The sequence below is a fragment of the Typopeltis vanoorti genome, chromosome 1 (genome assembly GCF_054136105.1).
Source record: "Typopeltis vanoorti isolate ZY-2024b chromosome 1, IOZ_Tvanoo_1.0, whole genome shotgun sequence".
NCBI classification, from domain to species: domain Eukaryota; kingdom Metazoa; phylum Arthropoda; class Arachnida; order Uropygi; family Thelyphonidae; genus Typopeltis; species Typopeltis vanoorti.
In genome coordinates, this window is record NC_143549.1 from 187919840 (window position 1) to 187942155 (window position 22316).

At 37.0% G+C, this 22316-nt stretch overlaps 1 protein-coding gene across 1 annotated transcript in view; it reads right to left on the minus strand.

Annotated features, from left to right (window-relative positions):
• LOC150110713 (uncharacterized) overlaps positions 1-22316 on the minus strand; it is a 410078-nt gene that overhangs the window by 73202 nt on the left and 314560 nt on the right. Inside the window, exons 14-15 of the mRNA XM_090395888.1 lie at positions 21330-21428; positions 4584-4733 (exon numbers count right to left, since the gene is read on the minus strand). Coding sequence (XP_090252014.1) covers positions 4584-4733; positions 21330-21428 — 249 coding nt within the window. The remainder of the gene's footprint in view (positions 1-4583; positions 4734-21329; positions 21429-22316) is intronic.

The window sequence follows — 22316 nt, forward strand, 5'->3', positions numbered from 1 at the left end:
AGAAAGTCGAAACAGGTCCTCTTTTGTGTGGTTCCAAACAATAAAGATATCGTCCACGTATCTCCACCATACTGTGGGTTTAGGGTCTGTTTGAGATAAGATTTTACTTTCAAAATCCTCCATAAAGAGGATTTTGAAACTTAGTATTGTACACATGCTGAATAACTGTACCTCTCTCCTTACAACAGATCAACAAGATCTCCAGGAAGAACTATCCCTGATATCTACCAACCTTACCATGAATGGATTTCCTTGAAGACTCATCCACAAGATACTTTTCTCTGAACCCTGACAAAGACGACGAGATGATATACGTTATATTTCTACCATCGTCATTCCATACTTAGGGACAGTTTCCAATAAGATTGCAAGACTCCTTAGACCACATAAAATAAGAGTGGCCTTTAAACCTACAGAAACGATTAGACAATTCTTAAGATCTCCAAAAGATAGCCATCCTTTCTCCAAATATGTTGGAGTTTATAACATACCCTGCTCATGCAGCTTGAATTACATCGGCCAAACTTCAAGGAGCCTTAAAATTAGGCAAAAAGAACACAGGTGACATCAATAATAACAGAGAAGAAAAATCGGGGTTAGCTTTTCATTTCTCAAGAACGAACCATTATCATAGAGTGGGATAGAAGCACAATTCCTTACATAGAGGAGGACCTCTACTCCAGAATTTTTAAAAAGGCATAACAGTTGTTTGCTGTATGCAAAACCTTAACAGGAACCTTGTTAATAACCTTGTTATAAGGACTAATCTTACCCGTGATCTGGAAGACCCTTATCAGATCTCTCAACTCGCCAGAACTGAATTACAGTGCCAACTATAGTACGTTCCTAAATAACAACAAGTGAGATCATGCACACTCTATTCATGTATTGTACGCGCTCTGTTCTTTGTTTAATATAATTGGAATCGGTTGATTATAGTTTGTAACAGTTTTTTACTTTTTAGTGCCTTACATCAGTTATGTACCCTGAAGATGCCAACAGCCTTAGTTGGTGAAACTAGTTGGTATAACATAGTTCTTTATTATATGCACTTGATCAATATAATCCCATTAAAAGTCATTCCAGAGTTTTTTGGTCAAGAAAATTAAATGTTTTTTAACAGAATTTTTTTTTAATGACTTTCCGGCAAAAGATCCAAGGAAATATCATGGTTGTTCATGATAGAGTAAGAGATGGTTTCCTTAGTTGTCTACAGAAGAGCCAAAAGAGATGACCAATGCCAAGAAGTCAGCCTTATTATTGAGTGATGTTGCTGACTAGATGGATGTGATAGAAGTGGAAGCACAGTAGGACAGAAGGTATGCCTCACACCCTTAGTGATGGCCGAGAAGGTCTGACTGCCATCTGAACAGGAGGGAGTATCCTGTACTTGGCCCTTTCAAAGACTGACTGACTGGATTTGTTGATGTCTTTCTTTTTTTTTGACAGATAGTGAAAGCTGGTATTTTGAGTTGAGCCATATGAAATATGCTGAATTTTATCAGACTGCTCTGGCATTTTTACTGGAGAACCAAAGATTGCAGAGTTGTTGGAGGTTATGTGAAACTAGTTGGTTCAGTTTAATAATAAAATTGATCAACACTTGATTTGCAACCAAATATTATTATTATACTAATTTATGATCAAGAAAATACCTTCATGATAATTAAAAGGAGATTCTAAGTTTAGTAATTTATAGCATTGAATATCAGATCAGATATATATAAGTGGGAGGGGGTCTGGAAAGTTCAGATAAACAGCTAGAACAACAATAATATTAAACCAACTGATATAACCACAAAGAAAGAGCATACTAGGATGTTCCTTCTTGTGGTTATATCAGTTGCTTTAATGTAATTATGTGTTTGGTGTTTATTAGAACTTTCCAGACCTCCCTGTATATACTGCCCCCCCCCCTTAGAATCATGCAGAACATAGATATACTAAAACAAATTTATAAAAATGCAAAGGGAAAACACATGATATGAATACACACAAGATAACCTACATGTGGCAAAGTGAATATGATGTTATGATTACTTAGTATGCAGTTCAGCTGAATTTAAATTAAAGATGCCAAGAAATTATATTCTTGGTTTAATCCTTTATTATTATTATTATTAAACAAGACCTCATGGAGTCAAAGACTCATCTAGGAGGTCCTTTTATCTCACACACATCTCATCATACCGTGTCTTAAACACATTCAAATTCCTTGCAGACACCACACTCTCAGGCAAGGCATTCCAATCACAACTCTGCACGAAAAAAAAACCTGCCTCTCACTCCCCTACTCACACCCTTTTTATAGTTTCCAGGGATGACCTCTGGTTCTCCCCTGATCTCCCACTATTCTCTGTAGAACTTCTCCACCATTGATCCTATAACAACCCCTTACCAACTTGTAGGTCTCTATCATATCTCCCCTCTTCCTTCTCTCCACTAGACTCTGCAAATTACATCTTTTCAATCTTTCCTCATATAATAAATTTAGTTTAATCCTTTATCCAAGTGTGAGCAAACAAAGTTTGCGCCTGAAAGTATCTTCAGGACTGGGTTAAGGTGGTACACACCAGGGCAACTCGTTGCAAAGGTGGAGCAAGCTACCAACACTCCTATCCTAGTATCTCCTATAATGCAAAACACATCTCCTTGCGGATATGTCTATTGTTATGCATTAAGGGAAGGGCCACTACCCAGACCGGTTTCGACCTTTATTGAGGTCTCTTCAGTGGGAGCCAGGCCCAAGTCGAGATATCAGGCAGAAGCATTTGCAGGTCATCTCCACCTATAGGAATTGCCAATTGGTGTGCCACCCTTTTTTAATAAATTACTCTGGATTTAGAGAAAGATGTTGAAAGTTTATTTTCCACTTGGTTAGAGTATAATAAATTTAGTTTAATCCTTTATCCAAGTGTGAGCAAACAAAGTTTGCGCCTGAAAGTATCTTCAGGACTGGGTTAAGGTGGTACACACCAGGGCAACTCGTTGCAAAGGTGGAGCAAGCTACCAACACTCCTATCCTAGTATCTCCTATAATGCAAAACACATCTCCTTGCGGATATGTCTATTGTTATGCATTAAGGGAAGGGCCACTACCCAGACCGGTTTCGACCTTTATTGAGGTCTCTTCAGTGGGAGCCAGGCCCAAGTCGAGATATCAGGCAGAAGCATTTGCAGGTCATCTCCACCTATAGGAATTGCCAATTGGTGTGCCACCCTTTTTTAATAAATTACTCTGGATTTAGAGAAAGATGTTGAAAGTTTATTTTCCACTTCATACTCGACATTCCACAGGTCAGAAACTACCTTAGTCAGTCGCCTTTGGACTCTTTCCAACATCTCTTCATCCTTCTGAAAACCAGGTGACCAAATCTGGGCACAATAGTCCATGTGTGGCCTAATCAAAGCCTTATACAATGGAACAAGAATCTCCCTACTTCTACACGTCAGTGTCCTCCGCATCATTCCCAGAAATCTTTGTGTTGTCTTCACAATTTTGGCGATGTGTCCCCTAAATTTTAGATCCTTATCCACTATCACCCCCAGATCTCTTATTTCCTCTACTTCCAACAATATATTTTCACCAAGCATAAATTCTGCATCCTATCTTTGTTTTCCAAATTTTAATACCTTATTTTGCAACATTGAACTCACATCCCCATTTGCTTGCCCAATCACTTAATTTATTCAAGTCTTCTTGCAAGGCCACAACATCTTCACTACTCTTTATGGTTCGTCCCAACTTTGCATCAACTGCAAACAACTAAATATCTCCATCCAAATCTTTGCCAATATCATTAATATACAAGTGTAAGCAATCAAATTTGCACCTGAAGTAACTTCAGGACTGGGCAACTCATATATAGAAGCTAATGACTTCACATTAATTGCATTAATATCCCATAATGCCAAGCACATATCCTTACGGACATGTATAAAGCTATGCATTTTGGCTACTTGTATGTGGAAATATGACTTCTGCATTACTTCAACCTTGGTATCACTTCTGGGTCTGGTTCCCACTGATGAGACCTGAATAAAGGTTGAAACCGGTTTGAGTAGTTACCCTTCCCATAATGCATCTCCATAAGGATATGTGTTTTGCATTATGGGATATTAAGGCAATTGATGTGAAGTCATTAGCCTCTATATACGAGTTGCCCAGACCTGACATTACTTCAGGTAAAAACCTTGTTTGCTTACACTTGGATAAAGGATTAAATCAAGAATATAATTTCTTGGCATCTTTAATTTATAGTATAATCAAGTGGAAAAACTTCCAACAAAGTTCAACTAAATGTTTGTTTTTAGCACTGTTTCCCCACACACTGTTGCAGTGTAAGATTTGTATTCCTCTGGATGCTCTGGTTTTCCCATCACAAATATAAAACCAATCTCAAACACTTTTGATAGTATAAGTATTATGCACTAAAGATTATAAATTGGAAGTATATTATATATATACTTCCAACATATATTTAATTCAGGAAGTTCATTCCAATATCACTATAGATGGACTTAGACAAAAATTGGAAAGCATATAATAATAATAATCCTCTAAAGTGGAATAAAAACTTTACCTTGGATTTCAATTCTTCAACTTGAGACGTGGCACCGTAAAGATGTTCCTTAAAAAGATTATTTGCTTCATGTGCTTCCTGAAGTTGATATTTCAAATTGTTAATTAATTCTAGAACTGTTTCTTGTTCAGGAATCTGTGTCTGTATTTCCTGTATTTTCAACATAATTAGTAAAATATTTCCATGAGAAATATCAGTGTCTATACCATAAACACAAACAAACACAGAAATCAATACGGTACTGGCTGTTATAAAAATAAGCATTATATAAAGGTATGATTATCTGTTTAAACTTATGTACAAAAGCATCTGTCAAAAATTAAAAGGCATATTCATAGCAGAGATGGAAAAATTCTTTTAGAAACAAGGCAAAATATATTTATCAAACAGCAAAATGGCTATATATATATCTTCTTCTTCTCCCTTCTACATATTAGGCCTACTGGCCTGTTACAGAGCTATTTTAAGCCCTTCTAAGTTGTACCCGTCTCGAGAGGAAACACCTCCAGATAAACTGGGGAGAAAAATCCTGCTGTCCATGCCCAAGACCAGCTAACTAGGCTATGTCTGAGAAAGATCCTTAAGCTCCTCACATCAGCGACAGGAATCGAACCCAGGACACTCCTTTCCCAGGCAGATGGTTGTGAAGCGCATAGCCACTAGGCTAACCATGTGGACCACGCGCACACATACACACGCGCACGCACACACACACACAAATACTATGTTTGGAACTACACATTAGTGACTACTCTCACCTTTGAAGTAGTCACCTTGTGTACACTGGTATAGATGGTATTCCCAATTTTGAAAACAGGCCTAGGCAGACCTGGAACTTTTTTTCAGAATACTCTTGAATTCCTTTATCGATTTTTTTGGCCAGAAACTCTCTCACGATAAGCGCACTATGGCTTGGCACATTGTCGTGATGAATGATCCACTTGTCAGGCCATAATTAAGGTTTTTTTCCTCTGAACAAAATCTTGTAATCTTTTCAGCACCTCTAAATAGCATTGTTGGTTGACTGTTTGTCCCTGTTCAATGAATTCATAGTGGACTATCCTCCATACGAGCAAAGAAACACAATAGCATGGTCTTGAACTGCGAACATGACATGCATGCTTTATTCAGATGTGGCGAACTCAGAGTTTTTCCACTGCATGCTCTGGCATTTTGTTTTGGGATCATACTGGAAGCACCAGGTTTTGTCACTTGTAATTACTCTTGGAAACGTGCTTATTTGCAGAAAGATCAGTCGTAACTTGAAGCCGCCACTGATTCTGTTTGTCCATCAAGATCCGAGGCACAAACTTCACAGAAATCTTTCGAATACCAAATTTTTCAGTTAACATTACCCTGATGGCTGTTTCCCAATTCATTTGCAATTCCCCATTAATCGCACACTTAATTGTCTGTCAGACCATAGCAAATCTCACATTCTGTTCACATTTGCATCCATCATTTTTGTTTTTGGCTGCCCACTTCTGGGGTCACTGTTCACATCTTCTCACTCACCTTTGAATCTCTTATGCCACTCAAAGACACTTGACTTTTTCAAAGCATCCACACCATATGCCACTTTCAACAGCTCCAATATTTCAGTAGCAGTTTTGCCAATATTCACACAAAATTTGATCACACATTTTTATGCCAAAGTTTACACCAGATCTCTATTTTTTTGCAATATCCAACTAGCAAATGGCTCTATTGGTTTGAGATTTATGCATGCACTTAAAACACGTACAAGGACGATTACTCACGTGACTCCAACCAAATCACCACACCGGCGACACTACATGGCCATTGTGGGAATTAAATTGGTCACACCTCGTGTGTGTGTGTGTGTGTGTACACACGCACACACCGATGTTACTGATATATATATATATATATATATATATATATGAGTAACATGTCTTTTGTATGTAATACCATTAGCAAGATGAGCTGCAGAAAAAGAAAATGCTGTGGAGGGTATATAAAGAGAAAGGTGACTATAAACTCACGAACTGTACAAAGCTCAGGCAAGAAAGATGACCAGCATGTCAATGAAGGCCAAATCAAATTATGAGAAGAATCTAGCCATGCAGACCAAAGGAAATTCCAAAGAGTTTTCTCATTATGTGGCAAGTGACAGGAAGAATGACTATAGAAGATTACCCTTAATGTGTGCTGATGGTCATGAGGTGACAGAAGCAGATAAAGTAGTTGAGTTACTCAGTGACCACTTTGAAAAGGTATATCATCCTAGTGAGATTACTGCTTTAACATATGTGACAGACACTGGTGTGGTAACAGAGGTGGATGAATTGGAGGTTCTGAGAATATTGCAGAATCTCAATGTAAATACAGCCATGGAATTAAATGGGATATCAACTAGGGTTTTGTGAGAATGTGTAAGGGAACTGACAATGCTTCTGACTAGGCTCTTTAAGTTTCAGCTCTGGTAGACTTCCAAGGGAGTGGAAAGAGGGAAAATTAATTCCCTTGCATAAAGGAGGTTTTAAGACTGCAGTAGTGAATTATACAATAGACCAATCAGTATCTCAGGTGTGGTGGTAAAAGTACTAGAAAAATTGGACAAAAAGAGAATTCAAGAACGGGTAGATAAAAATATGATATTGTATCAGGGTAAACATGGCTCTGTGAAGGGATCAGTCATGCCTTAGTAATTTACTAACTTTTTATAATAGAGTAACAGCTGAGATGGATAAAGGAAATGGCTACACGATGATTCTGCTGGATTTTGAAAAAGCATTCATTATGAAATTAGAACAAATGGGGATGGATATGACACTGGTTAAGTGGATAAGAAGGTGGTTGCTAGACAGATATCAAAAAAGAGGTATATGGAGGGGCAGAATCGAGGCAAAAACAGGTGACTGATGGTGTGCCCCAAGGTTCGGTGCTGGGACCCCTGCTGATTAATTCGTGCATAAATGATATAGGAAATAACCTGAAAGGAAATATTCAATAGTTTGCTGATGATGCTGAAATTAGGTAGAGTAATGGTTAATCAAGGTGATTTGGACAGCTTGGACAATTTAAAATGTGGAGGACAATTTAAATAAGCTGTCAGTATGGGCAAAAGATAATAGGTGTCAGTTTCATGTCAAGCAATGTAAAGTTATGTATTTTGGGATAAATAGATTATAAGGTGTGTATCACATTGGTACCACTGTACTCCAGGAAACAGATGAAGCTAGAGATTTAGGGGTGGTGGTAGAGAGATAGTTAAAGTTTAGAGGACATATTACTAAGGTTGCTAAAGTACTTCATAAGATTACTTGGCTATTGAAGAATGCACTAACAAGTAGAGATATGGAAGTTGTTATTCCACTTTATAATGCCTTGATATGTCTACATCTGGATTACTGTCCTCAGATCTGGTTTCCTGGGGATGAAGAAGTGGTGTAGAAGATTCAGAGATGAGTGACTAAGATGGGGAGTGGTGGGTGGAATGTTCCCTATGAGGATAGATTGAAAGTGTGTGGATTGCAGAAGTTGAATGATAGGAGAAAAAGAGGGAATATGATAGAAACATTTAAGATGCTTAAAGGGTTTTATAAGATAGATGCAGGGGAAATGTTTCAGCACTTGGCTAGAGGGTCTAGAACAAGGGATCATCCCTGGAAGTTGAATAAAGGTGAGGACTAGATTTTTTGCTTGGAGAGTTGTGAATGAGAGGAATGGGTTGCCAGAGTCAGTCATGAGTGCTTTGTCTGTTAATGGGTTCAAGGAGATGTTATGACCGTGTGGACAGATTGGATATCATGCGATAAGTCTTTGGACTCCATGAAGGTGCCCATAGAATAATCATAATGTAAAAATTAGATTTTTAGTAACTAGATTTTTGAAGGTACTATTATTATAGGCCTACAAACCACAAATTGTTTTGAACTAGTATATTAAAACTTTTTGAAAAAAAGTTGTATTTTTTCTAACTTACTAAGCCTAAGTTTGCTGATATGCTAATTTTGAAAATGATTTATTTTTTCTGTTCACAAAACAGGAAAAATATATAAGAAATGTTTTTTAATTTTCAAGTATACATTTATTTCTTTATACTAATATAAATATATAAAATTATGAATAAAATGACTTGAAAGAAAGAAGGTATGAAATAAGCTTTATCATAATTAAATTCTTGATATGTAATTTCATGATATGTCTAGGCCACTATGATAGTACTACATGATTAGGTTTACATTATTACTAGCTTTCCTATCAACAATTTCTGATTAAATTAATACGTCAATCTCTTCAAAGGCAGAGATCTTCCATTTTGGTCTTCTAAGGCAATATTAACTGCTACAATACATTTTATAGAAATGTATGTGGTAAACAATGATATATCTATCTATATCTATATATATAGATAGATATAGATAAAACGGTTTAACACATGCAAAAAAAATTAGAATTTATTTACAACTTCTATATATTTTGCTTACTGTAACATGAACATCGTTCAGAGAAAGAGAGCAAAAGAACTGGTTACAACATTCAAAATATTAACAAGAATGAGTTAAACAGTATGAGTCATACTGTCATATGTTTAAGTTTTTGGCAAGTAATAGCCATAAACTGTTCATAAGTTTTTTAAAATTACAAATCATACCTGACTCTTTGGGACTTTAATACAGTTGTCTCCTGCTCTCTCAGCTGCAACCAAGACATGTGACAGTATGACTCATGTTGTTTTGAAGATTGTCTTATATATTGATAGTTTAGTGTTTTGGTTAATTTCTATCTCACAGAAACTCACTCAACAGGCTCTGTATCATACCAGATTTGCTTATTCTTTGTTTATTTCCATATTTAGTTTAACTTTGCTAAAAAGAATGTCTAAACGGCTGAAATATTTTACTTTTTCTACAGGTTCCCCATTCAGTGAGCAGGTGATAATTTCCATGTTCCTATCTTTTCTATAGTTTGTGTCTTTTAATTGCTGATTTTCAAACCAATTTTTTTTTTTTTTTTTACAGCAGTAAAAGGAATAAAATACAGAGCCAGGGTGAATATTTCTAATCCTTTCTTTTAGTGTTACACAGTGATCAGCATTCGTTTTTGAAATTATGGATTCTACAACCATGTTAAAATAAATCTTTTTATTATCCCGACATTTCGATCTTCATATCAAGATCATCATCTGGAGCATACATAAATATACAAGACAAGCTGTGTTACATTTCAAACCGTAAGCTAGAGAAATAATGATTTGATCACATGCTACTCACTGGCATGACCTCTAGTGAAAAAAAAAAAAAAAAAACATCAAGCTACATTTAATTTATGATTACATGAATAAACATTTTTGCTTACAGATGGTTTTCCTTCCAGTAACAGTGATGTCCTATTTCTATTATTACAATTATTATTTCAAATCAAAAATCAACTTCTTCTTCTTCTGCAGCTTCTCCCACTTAAGTGGGGTCACTGTTTCTTATGAGTCTCCTCCACACCTTCCTGTCTTGGGCTGTCACCACATCCAAGTTCTTCATCTTCAAGTCCTCTTCTACCAGCTCCCTCCATCTCTTCTTTGGCCGCCCACGCTTCCGCCTTCCTTGCACATCCATCTGCATGACCCTTCTTCCCACATATTCGTCCTCCCTCCTCATCACATGACCAAACCATCTCAACCTTGCCTCCTGTATTTTCGCTCCTAAGTTCGTAACTTTCACTGTTCCCCTGACATAGTCATTTCTCAGATGATCCTTTCAGGTCACACCGCACATCCACCTAAGCATTCTCATCTCTGCTACTTCCATCCTACTAATGTTATTTTTCCTCAGGGCCACAGTTTCTATAGCATATGTCATAGCTGGCCTCACTACTGTCCTATAAATTTTGCCTTTCAGATTGATCGGCACCCTCTTATCACATAACACTCCAGCCATCTCCCTCCAGTTCCTCCCACCTGCTTGTATCCTGCATCCCACTTCCTTCTCACCTCCTCCATCTTCTTCCACTGTCGAACCTAAGTATCTAAAGTCTCTCACCTTCCTGATGACATTTCCTTCCAGCTCCAGGTCTGTCTCCTGGCCACCGCCCACTGCACAACACATATACTCTGTCTTACTTCTGCTCAGTCTCATACCTCTCTCTTCCAGTACTTTTCTCCATCTTTCCAGTTTAGTTTCCGCTTCTTCTCTTGAATCTACACACAGCAAGATGTCATCTGCATACAGCATTGTCCAAGGTGCATCTTCTCTCACCTCCTCTGTTACCACCTCCATCACAATATTAAACAGAAAAGGACTTAATGCTGACCCTCGATGCAAGCCAACTGTTACTTGAAAACTTTCTGTCTGTCCCAAACAGGTCCGAACACTTGTCTTCACATTTCTGTACATTTCCTGCACCAACCTGACATATTTCTCTGGCACCTTCTTCTCCCTCAGACACCTCCAGACTTCTTGCCTTGGCACTCTATCGTATGCTTTCTCCAGATCAATAAATACCAGATGTAGCTCCCTTTGTTTCTCTCGATATTTTTCCATCATCTGTTGTAACCCAAAGATAGCATCTGTTGTTGATCTACCAGGCATGAAGCCAAATTGTTCCTTTGCAATCTCCACCTCCTCCCTCAATCTACCATCAAGAACCCTTTTCTAGGATCTTCATTGTGTGGGACATCAACTTTATTCCTCTGTAATTTTTACAGTCTTGTGCATCCCCTTTACCCTTGTAGATGGGAACAAGAGTACTCTCCCTCCATTCCTCGGGTATATTTTCCTGTTGGCAAACTTTCATGAACAGGTCCCACAGCAGGTCAATTCCCTCTTCCCCCAGTGCCTTCCATGCCTCCACTGGAATTCTGTCGGGGCCCACCGCTTTTCCATTCTTCATCCTCTTCATGGCCTCCATCACTTCCATTCTACCGATGTTCTGCACCATCCCCTCAGAAGGCTGCCCATTTCCTCTGTGAGTCCTTGCATTTTCCTCATTCAGAAGTCCCTCAAAGTATATTTTCCATCTGTTTCTTATGTCCACATCCCTCCATAATACTCTTCCTTCAGCATCTTTGATCTGCCTCACATGTAAGATGTCCTTAGCTGCTTTATTTCTACATTTCGCTAGTTGGTAAATTTTTCTCTGTCCTTCCTTTGTTTCTAATTGATCATACAGATCTTGATATGCCATGGTCTTCGCCTGTGCCACAACTCTCTTGGCTTCTTGCTTTCTCTGTTTGTACACCTCTCTGTCCTCTTCCACTCTTGACTCATCCCACTTCTGCTTTGCCTTCCTCTTAGCTGTCACTGCCACTTGTACATCATTATTCCACCACCAACCCTCCTTCTGCTCTCTAATCTTTCCAGATGTCTCACCAAGCACCTCGATTGCACAGCTCAGGATTACTTTTGAATTATGTTTCCACCAATCTTGTACACTTTCCAGTCCATCTGAAATCCTCTCTAACACTCTCTCCCTAAAACGATTCCTCACACTCTCTTCTTTTAAGCGAAACCACTTAATTGTCTTCATCCCATGGCAACCAGAAGTTCTTATCTTCGATCTTAATTTAAAGTCTGCGCACAGCAGTCGGTGTTGTTGTGCTACTTGATCTGTTGGAATTACCTTACAATTTGTCACAACCTTAAGATGTTTTCTTCTAGTCAAAATGTAGTCAATTTGAATCATTCAAATCAAAAATCAACTAACGCCTTTTATTTCCTAATAGGGAGTAGGCGAGGCCTTTATACCCTATCTAGCTTTTGGAGACTGAGTGGGCAGTTCAATCTTCACCGGTAGCCAATCAGAGATAGCTGGCCCATGTCTATCACTAATTATAGCAGCCGCCGATGAAAAGGCTGGCAAACAAGTGCTTTAAAAAAAAAAAAAAATTATAAATTACAACATGAATAAACATTCTTTCTTATAGATTTTTTTCTTTAACAGTGATGTCCTATTTTTTATTATTAAAGTTATTTTAGATTTAGGATCCTGGATTTTCTGGTCCTGTTTATAGTTGTTCTTAGAGAGGAAGGATTCGTGGGATGAATATATGCCTTCCATATGTATGGGATTTTTAGACTTTCATTATTGTTTAGATTGGGGTAGTTGATAACGATCTCACAAGCTTCCTTAAATTTGCATTCATATCAAGGGATTGATAGCCCAACTTATTACTTAGCCAAAAAATTAGCAGCAACACTCAAGGAGTTAGTAGGTCATTCCCCCTCCTATATCAAAAACACACAACACTTCATAAACATCATCAAAGATATTATTAGAAAAAGATGATCTATTAGTCAGCGTCTCTGCCATCTTTACGAATGTCCCAATCAATGACACAATTCTTCTTTTACAGAACAAATTTCCTCCAGATATCACAACGCTCTTTGCACATGTATTACGTTCTGGTTATTTTGTATGGCAAAATGCTTTCTACCTACAAAAAGAAGGCATAGCTATCGGCTCGCCATTATCCCCCCTGATTGCTAACTTTTAAATGGAATATTTTGAACAACTTGCTTTAGGTTCCTCCCCTTTAAAACCCAAAGTCTGGCTTAGATACGTTGATGATGTTTTCGCGATCTGGTCTCATGGCCGTCAGACACTAGACACATTCCTTAGACACCTAAAGAAGCAACACAAACGCATACAGTTCACAAATGAGATTGAAAAACATAATACACTGCCGTTTCTAGATACACGTGTTCTCTCGGGCAACCTTTCCTTCACTGTTTACTGGAAACTGACACATACTGGCCAATATACATACACATAAACTCCTACCACCACCGAACACAAAAACTAGGTGTCATCAATACCTTAAAAAACAGGGCTCTGAAGATCTGCTCCAATGAACAGGCACTGAAAAACAAATTTAAAGTGCAATACTTTTCAAAAAAATGGATACAGCCAAAACACTATTAACAAAATTCTCTACAAGACCTCAATAAAAAACAAAGACAAACCAGACTACAGTAAAACTATAACTATTCCCTACATTAAAGGGACATCAGACAAAATAAACAGAGTATTGCAAAAATACAACCTCAAAGCCACCTTTAAACCTCCTGCAAAATTAAAAAGCTTACTCAACTCATCCAAAGACCTACCTCCCTCCGCTGGCCCACCCTGGAGTATATCGTATTTACTGCACCTGCAACATATCATACATAGGAGAAACAGGACGCACAATTCTGATCAGACAAAAAGAACACAAATGACACATCAAATATAATAATTATGGTGAAGCTGGCCTTTCTGATCATGCCCTGAACACCTTACATAGAATTGACTGGAAAAGCACGAGTTGACTACATTACACCAAAACATAGTATGAATGCAAATTTAAGGAAGCTTGTGAGATCGTTATCAACCACCCCAATCTAAACAATAATGATAGTCTAAAAATCCCATACATATGGAAGGCATATATTCGTCCCACAAATCCTTCCTCTCTGAGAACAACTATAAACAGCACTGTCTTCTAGGCCTGGCTAGAAGACGAAAACTGGACTACAGCTCAATAGAACCCATCTGTAAGAAAATGGAAGTAAAAGTGAATTTGAAAATTATAGAGGAATTTCTTACCAAGAATACCCAGGTAAGAAATTCCTCTATAATTTTCAAATTCACTTTTACTTCCATTTTCTTACAGATGGGTTCTATTGAGCTGTAGTCCAGTTTTCGTCTTCTAGCCAGGCCATATGAATTAAGCTATGTAACAACAGTAAAATTGTATACCTCCATATTTGAGAGCAGTTTTTAGTAATATATAATCTACTCTCAATCATTATCAGTTTAATCAAATATAATCAGTTTCAAGGAAGCAGAGGGTTACAAGTGAGGTCCCACAGGGTTCAGTACTGGGGCCTATATTGTTTAACCTTTATATCAATGACATTGTCAGTGGATTGCAAGGGGATATTCAGTTGTTTGCAGATGATGCGAAGCTGGGAAGGATTATTAGTAATAGTGCATATGCGGCAGCCCTGAAAGAGGATTTGAATAAGCTAGATAGATGGGCAAATGAATGGGAGTGTGTATCAGTTTAATGCAGCAAAATGTAAGGTCTTGAGGTTTGGGAAACATCGATGGGACACTGCATATTCTATGGGAGGAGTTATACTGGAGGAAGTAGGGGAGACAAGAGATCTGGGGTTGATGATTGATAGAAACCTGAAATTTAGGGGGACATATTGCAAAGGTGGTGAAGGTAACACAGAGGATTGCTGCAATTATGAGAAGGACACTGACCTGCAGAGATAAAACGGTCATCATTCCGTTGTATAAGACCCTGATCAGACCACACTTGGACTATTGTTCTCATATTTGGTCCCCAGGATTTGAAGGGGATAAATTAACTGTGGAAAGGGTACAAAGGCAGATAACAAAGACAGTTTCAGGACTGTAAATGATAGTTATGAGGATTGGCTGAGGGAATGTGGACTGCAGAGTTTGGTGGATAGAAGAAGGAGAGGTGATATGATTGTGACTTTTAAACTGTTGAGAGGTGGTTACAGGGTTGACACTGGGGAGTTCTTTCGCTTGGTTGAACAGCAGGAAGGAGCGGTGACAAGAGGCCATCCCTGGAAGTTACGAAAGGAAACTGTGAGCAAGAGGGTGAGGAGTGGTATATTTGCATGGAGGGTGGTTGAACCATGGAATGCATTGCTGATGGAGTGGTGAGAGTGAGAACGGTCAATGAGTTCAAGGAGTGGTATGATAGACTGTGTTTCTTAGGGGGAGACCTCCCCTCGATGAGTCTTGATAGAATTTGTGTTTCTTAGAAAGGACCTCTCATGATGAGTCTTTAGACTCAATGGAGGCCTGAATAATAATACTCTCTGTCAGCTGTCCTTTCATATTTTACATTTCTGACACTTTTTCTACCTCGGTTATTGATATATATGTCTGAGTATTCAATCTTATGTACCCTATGTAGAAAAAAGTGTCTGGACACCAGTGATGGTTAGACAATAATGTATTTATTGCAAAATCAATAAGGAGTTAGCCCAGCTTTGGCCATAATTGCAATGTGCAATTATGGCTCTCCTTGACACGCTTTCAATGAGAAGTTGGTAACTTGTCGCAGGTATATTTTTCCATTCCTCCTGTAAAGAAGTGGTCAGTTCAGACACAGAAGTTGGATGTGTCATTCTAACCTGAATCTGATGTTACAGTTCATCCCAAAGGGCTTCTACAGGATTGAGGTTGGGGCTTTGAGCTGGCCACTCCAAATTCTGTACATCTATATCCTCAAACCATGTTGAAATGGAGTGGTGTTTTATGGTACAGCACGTTGTTATGCTGCTGCTGAAACAAGTTTGGCCTGTCTCCATAAAACTGGTAAAGTGTAGACAGTGCAGCATTGTTTAGAATGTCTGAGTCCATACCACAAAAAACATCCACTGCCACCACCAAATTTAACAGTTGGGATGACATATGCTGGCAGATACTGTTCACTTTGCATACTTCACACTCAGCAATGACCATCGGATTTAAAAACAGTGTAGCATGATTTGTCACTCCATACCACTCATTTCCACTGGTCTAGGGTCCATCAATGATCTTTGCACCAAGCAAGTCACTCACATTCATATGAGTTATTAATGGCTTGTATGCAGTAGTTCAGCCATGGAATTTTATTTAACTTGTGCAGTTCCTTATACAAACGTTTTCATGCACACCCACCCACCCCTGTTGACTCCTGCAATTCCTTGGTGATGACTTGTGCAGAAGACTGATGCCACTCAGGGAGGCACGTTTTCATAGCTCTGTTGTCCCTTTCCATCAATTTATGTGGCCTTCCTCATGTTTCCATTTACTAATAATGCCTTGAACAGTTGACCGTGGGTGTTGCAGTTTTTCTTCAATCGTATGCATGGACAGGTTGCTGATATGACACCTTATAATAACACCTCATTGGAAGTCAGTAAGTTCAACACAGGTGGCCATGTCTCACGAGTAGATGATATACAGTACTGTAATGACATCTGAGGAGCTCACTCGCAGTTTTAAAGATTCTGGTGCACATTATCTATTGCAATGTTTAATTTTTGTTGTGGAATGGGATGTCAGGACACTTTTTCACATAGGGTATTTTCTACCACTGTTCTATCACTACTCATCTCATTTAACAATCTTTCAAAATATTTACTCCAAACAGCTAGAAAGGTTTTGCCTTCATTTTTATCATCACATTTATCACCTGTGATTCCTTTACTTTATTTTCATGATTCCTAAACAATACTCTAATATTTGTAAGATTTTTCAAAGCCTACAGAATATTTTGCCACTTGGCTGATATTTATCTTCTATATTTTTACCAAACATTTCCTAGGACTTTTGTTTGATATGATTCCTTCATTTCCAGGCCAGTCTCTACTTTGTGCTTCTACTATGAGGTTCTGATTTTATAGAATGCAGTAGAAATCAGCAATATCTCTTACAGAATCTCAACATATGAATTCATGCATGTGTTTTTAATGAACGTCTTGAACAGAAATCTTAAGTCCTTTAAGATAATATATAGGCTAGCTATATATTATTATTATAAACTGTTAAACTGGTTTAGTACTTTAATTATAAGGTGAAAAATAATTGCAAAAATTTATTAATACAATTATTGTTTGTGATTTATGCTAATCTACCCTAATATATGTGATAACATATATACACTGAGTTAACTTTGCTTACGACACCGCCCCCCCCCCCACATTCACAAATTTGGCACAAGGACAAAGTGCCATGTGATATCAACATCGTGTGTGGCTACTATAAATGGGCACACCTATTCTCTATACATAATCAGTAAGCATTTGCCAGTAATGAGGAAACATGGTGACATAAGCCAATTTGACTGCAGGCAGATAGTTGGAGGTATTGTGCAGTATTTCAGAAACAGCCGCACTTGTTAGTTGCTCCCGTACCAGGAATGGATTAACTATTAACAGACATTCCACAGAAATTAGAACAGAAATTAGCCAGGAGATCAGAACACCAAATTAGCAGTATACTAGACAGTGTTCAAACTTATGTTAGAGGTTTAATGGAGTGAGACAGCACTAAGAAATGATTTAAAATGTTATTTAATTCTTCGAATATATCATCTCAGTGACTGGGATGTGCCTTAGTGAAGTTTTACACCATTAAGTCTCTAACATGAGTTTCTCCCAGCACTTAAACCTTAGTTCACAGTGTTCAAACCAGTTTTAAATTATGGATCTGAGGGTTGGATTAGAAATTAAGTACTTGACCAAAAACTAGGGACAACAGATATCAGAGTCCTGAGAAAAAATAGGAGAGTGAACAGATTACACCAGTGGCAGAATCATATTAAAAATGAAGATATTAAGAATGAACTAGACACTGTTAACATTCGGGGATGTATGAGCAGAGCTAAGGTGGTTTGGTCACTTAGAATGGAGAGCAATATTTAGCAAAATGGGTGTTTGATGTCAAGATGGGAGGAAAAGATCCAGAGGAATACCAAGATCTAGATAGATTGATTCAGTAAGAAGTGCCCTAAAAAGCCAAAATATCACCATATTGTGTGCTGACATGTGATAGATTAATTTGGAGGAAAATTATAGATAGGAGAGTAATAATAATGTAAATGTGAAGATGATAATTCTTCATATAATTTCTCATAGAATACTTGTTTTCAATATTTGTCTTGTAACATCAACTATGTAGACATGATATTTTTTATATTCTTCTTGCAGTTTTAACTATTTCTTTTCACTGCTTATGGTGATCATGTCTGTTTTGAATTCCACTGAATCAGAAGGTTGATTAAAATATCAAATTATTTTAATAAATGATAATTTAATTATAATTAAATTTCATATATATATTATTCTGGCAGGTATACTTGAGAAAGATTTCTTTATATTTGTAGCCACTTTAGCTAGAAAAGGTCTCTCGTCATCACTGGCTTAGCCCAAAGAAGGGACATTTACATGATCAAAACGAGTCACGTTTTTATCTTCTTGCTTCTAAATAATAGCTAATGCTATGATTTGGTACAGTTGTTGCTACTGGTGTTATTGTTTATGGGCAGTGATTCAACTGGTTTGCAAATGTTACATATAATAAATTTAGTTTAATCCTTTATCCAAGTGTGAGCAAACAAAGTTTGCACCTGAAAATATCTTCAGGACTGGGGTAAAGTAGTACAACACCGGGCAACTCATAGCAAAGGTGGACCAAGCTAACATCACTCCTATCTCAGTATCTCCCATAATGCAAAACACATCTCCTTGTGGATATGTATACTGAAGAGACCTCAATAAAGGTGGAAACTAGTCTGGGTAGTGGCCCTTTCCTTAATGCATAACATTATACATACCCACAAGGAGATGTGTTTTGCATTATGGGAGATACTGAGATAGGAGTGATGTTAGTTTGGTCCACCTTTGCTACGAGTTGCCTGGTGGTGTACTACCTTACCCCCAGTCCTGAAGATATTTTCAGGTGCAAACTTTGTTTGCTCACACTTGGATAAAGGATTAAACTAAATTTATTATACTCTAACCAAGTGAAAAATAAACTTTCAACATCTTTCTCTAAATCCACAGTAATTTAATAAAAAGGTGGCACACCTTTTGGCAACTCCTATAGGTAAAGATGACCTCGTCATTGCTTCTGCCTGGTATAGCCACTTCTGGGCCTGGCTCCCACTGAAGAGACCTCAATAAAGGTCGAAACTAGTCTGGGTAGTGGCCATTCCCTTAATGCATAACATTATACATATCCACAAGGAGATGTTTTGCATTATGGGAGGTACTGAGATAGAAGTCATGTTAGTTTGGTCCACCTTTGCTACGAGTTGCCCGGTGTTGTACGACCTTATCCCAGTCCTGAAGATATTTTCAGGCGCAAATTTTGTTTGCTCACACTTGGATAAAGGATTAAATTGAATTTATTATAGTCTAACCAAGTGAAAAATACTTTCAAAATGTTACATAAGAGTATGGTTTTGGTTATAAATATTACACGTTTTTAAAAACCCATAATTTCATTCTAAAAACTTTCCCTATGTATCTGATTATTCTTGGTTAAAGTGCTTTTCATACATTATGTACAGTTTATAAACATTCCTTCAAAATTTCATTTATAAATGAATCACATTCAATAAAAATTATCCACAATTATTGAAATAAACAAGAGTAAAAAATTGTATATTTTTTATTACTATTAGTTACAATTGATATCAGTGAACTTTCTTTTCTATTTCATCATCACGAACCATGGACTCACTGCCCATTGATGTCTGATGCCTATTTCACTATCTTCTTCCACCTTTCTTTGTCCAGTGCACAGTGTCGCAGTTTTTGTACACCCATTCCACACCAGTCTTTTATATCGTCTATCCATTCTCTGTATGGTCTACATCTTCTGTTTAAACCATCCAAAATACCGAACATAAATGTCGTTATCTTCGGTCCTCACTCATTCTACAGATGTATCCAAATAATTGTGGCTTCCGTTTTATAATCTGCTGCATTAGATTCTGTTTTGGTTGTATCTTCTGATAGAGCTCTTCATCGGTGATTTTCTGTACCCATTCTATTCTTAGAATCTTTCTGTAACAAGTTCTTTCAAATGCCAAAATTCTTTTTCTTGATTCCTTATTTATTACCCACGTTTCAGATCCATACAGTACACCGCTGAAGATGCATGTTTCCAGTACTCTTAGTTTTGTTTGTAGACTGATCACTTTACCTTTTCCAGTTTTTATCCATGGCCTTCAGATTTGTTCTTCCCTTTGCAATCCTGATCTTTATTTCTTTTTTACAGTCCAAGTCATATGTCAGTTTACTTCCAAAATATGCGAATTGTTCTACATTTTCTATATCAGTTCCATCCACTTGTATCTTTTGTTTCGTGTTATTCTCACCAAATACCATTGTCTTTGTTTTTTCCAAGTTCATAACAAGTCCAAATCTCTTCCCTTCCTCATTTAGCAGTTTCAGTGTTTTTTGTAGTTCTCTTTCGTCTTCTTCAATAATAACAATGTCATCTGCAAATCTCAGATTGTTAATTCTCATTCCGTGCACAGATATTCCTTTGGCATCTTCCTTCAATTTGTCCATTGCTCTTTCTAAATGTGCGATGAAAATGCTTGGTGATATTGGGTCTCCCTGTCTAGTACCTCTGCCTTGTTTTAAACCATTTCCCCAAATCATCACCTATTCTAACTGCTGCAACTGCATTCTGATAAACATCTTTTAATATAGCTATTAGTTTTTTTTTTATCAATTCCATAGGATTCCAGAACTGCTAATGTCACTTTCTGGTCAATACCATTTCATTTGCTAATTTAGAATGTTACACTAATGTAACTTTGTCTCTTTATAAGTTACATTTTTTTACCTCTGAGAGAGGGAGAACTTACATTAATTTAGTCCTTCAGGTGAATGTACAACTAAAACAATGTGCAATGATACATGCATGATCTTGTTACCAGTGTCGTTTACTGGAGAAAAAAAATTAGTCTTGATAATTTTTTCATAAGTGCTATATTTCATTTAGAAAATCCACAGAAATAAAATGAGACACAGAGAGAATGTATAGAAAGAAGTATTTAATAATATGAAATCTTTCATAATATTGTGGATTTTTTTTTAATGTTCATGCCAGTGATCATCTACCACATAAAGATTCAAACATTCATTGAATTAGACTAGAATAGGCTAATTATAGCAATAAACTTCTATATACAATAATATACGTATAATCTATCCTAAAAGAAAGAAAGGAATACATATAATCTATATTTCTCACCTTACTAATTTTCTTCTCATTATGAGCATCTGAGTTGAACTTTACTTCTATATCTTCTTCTGCTTTTGAAGATTGTCCCTCCAGTTCTATTTCTTTTTTCTGAATCAAAATTCATATATTTTAATCATTATATTTAAAAGAAATAAAAAAAAAATATAAGAGCAATATTTTAAGGTGCTATATCAATAAATAATCTGGATTAATCCTTTATACATTATGTATTATATATATATATATATATATATACACACACTTCTTTTTAATATGAAACTGAATTTCATATTGAAAAGAAGAACATGAAAGAAAGTTTTAAAGCGAATAAAAGTTGAGCAGCTCTCAGATGTGAACTGTAGACTAAGATACATGAAGATTATTGAAGAAAAAATGAAAGAGTTTGAGAGCAGGAACCAAACCTTGGAGATTCAGTGGCAAGCCTTGAAGAAAACCCTGACTGATTCAGCCAGAGAGGCATGTGGTGAGATTATCTGCAAGGATAGAAAAATCAGAACTCCATGGTAGACACAGGAAGTTAAAGAGGCAGTAAAGGAAAAGAAGAAAGCATATCAAAAGTTCCTGGTGAATAAGTCAGATTGTGCTTTTAGCTTTCTTACATTTGTGTAAAAGTAGCTAAACAAAATCATGGGAAGATTTTGGCAAGAACATAGAAAATAAATATCAGGAAGGTGGCAAAATATTCTGCAGGCTGTTGAAAAAGCTCAGAAATGGAGGAAAGAAGCTGTAAAAGGAATTAGAAATGATAAAGGTAACATAAAAACTGGAGAAAAAGATATCCTTGATGTATAGAGTAATTACTTTGAAAAATTGCTAAACAAAACAAGCAGTGACAGTACAGTGGTAAAAAGCATTCAACAGGCATGCAATCAGGAAATACATATCCATACTTGAAGTAGAAAGAGCCGTCAAAGGCCTGAAATGTGCAAGGGCAGCTGGAGTAGATGACATTTGACCAGAAATGCTCAAGCATGG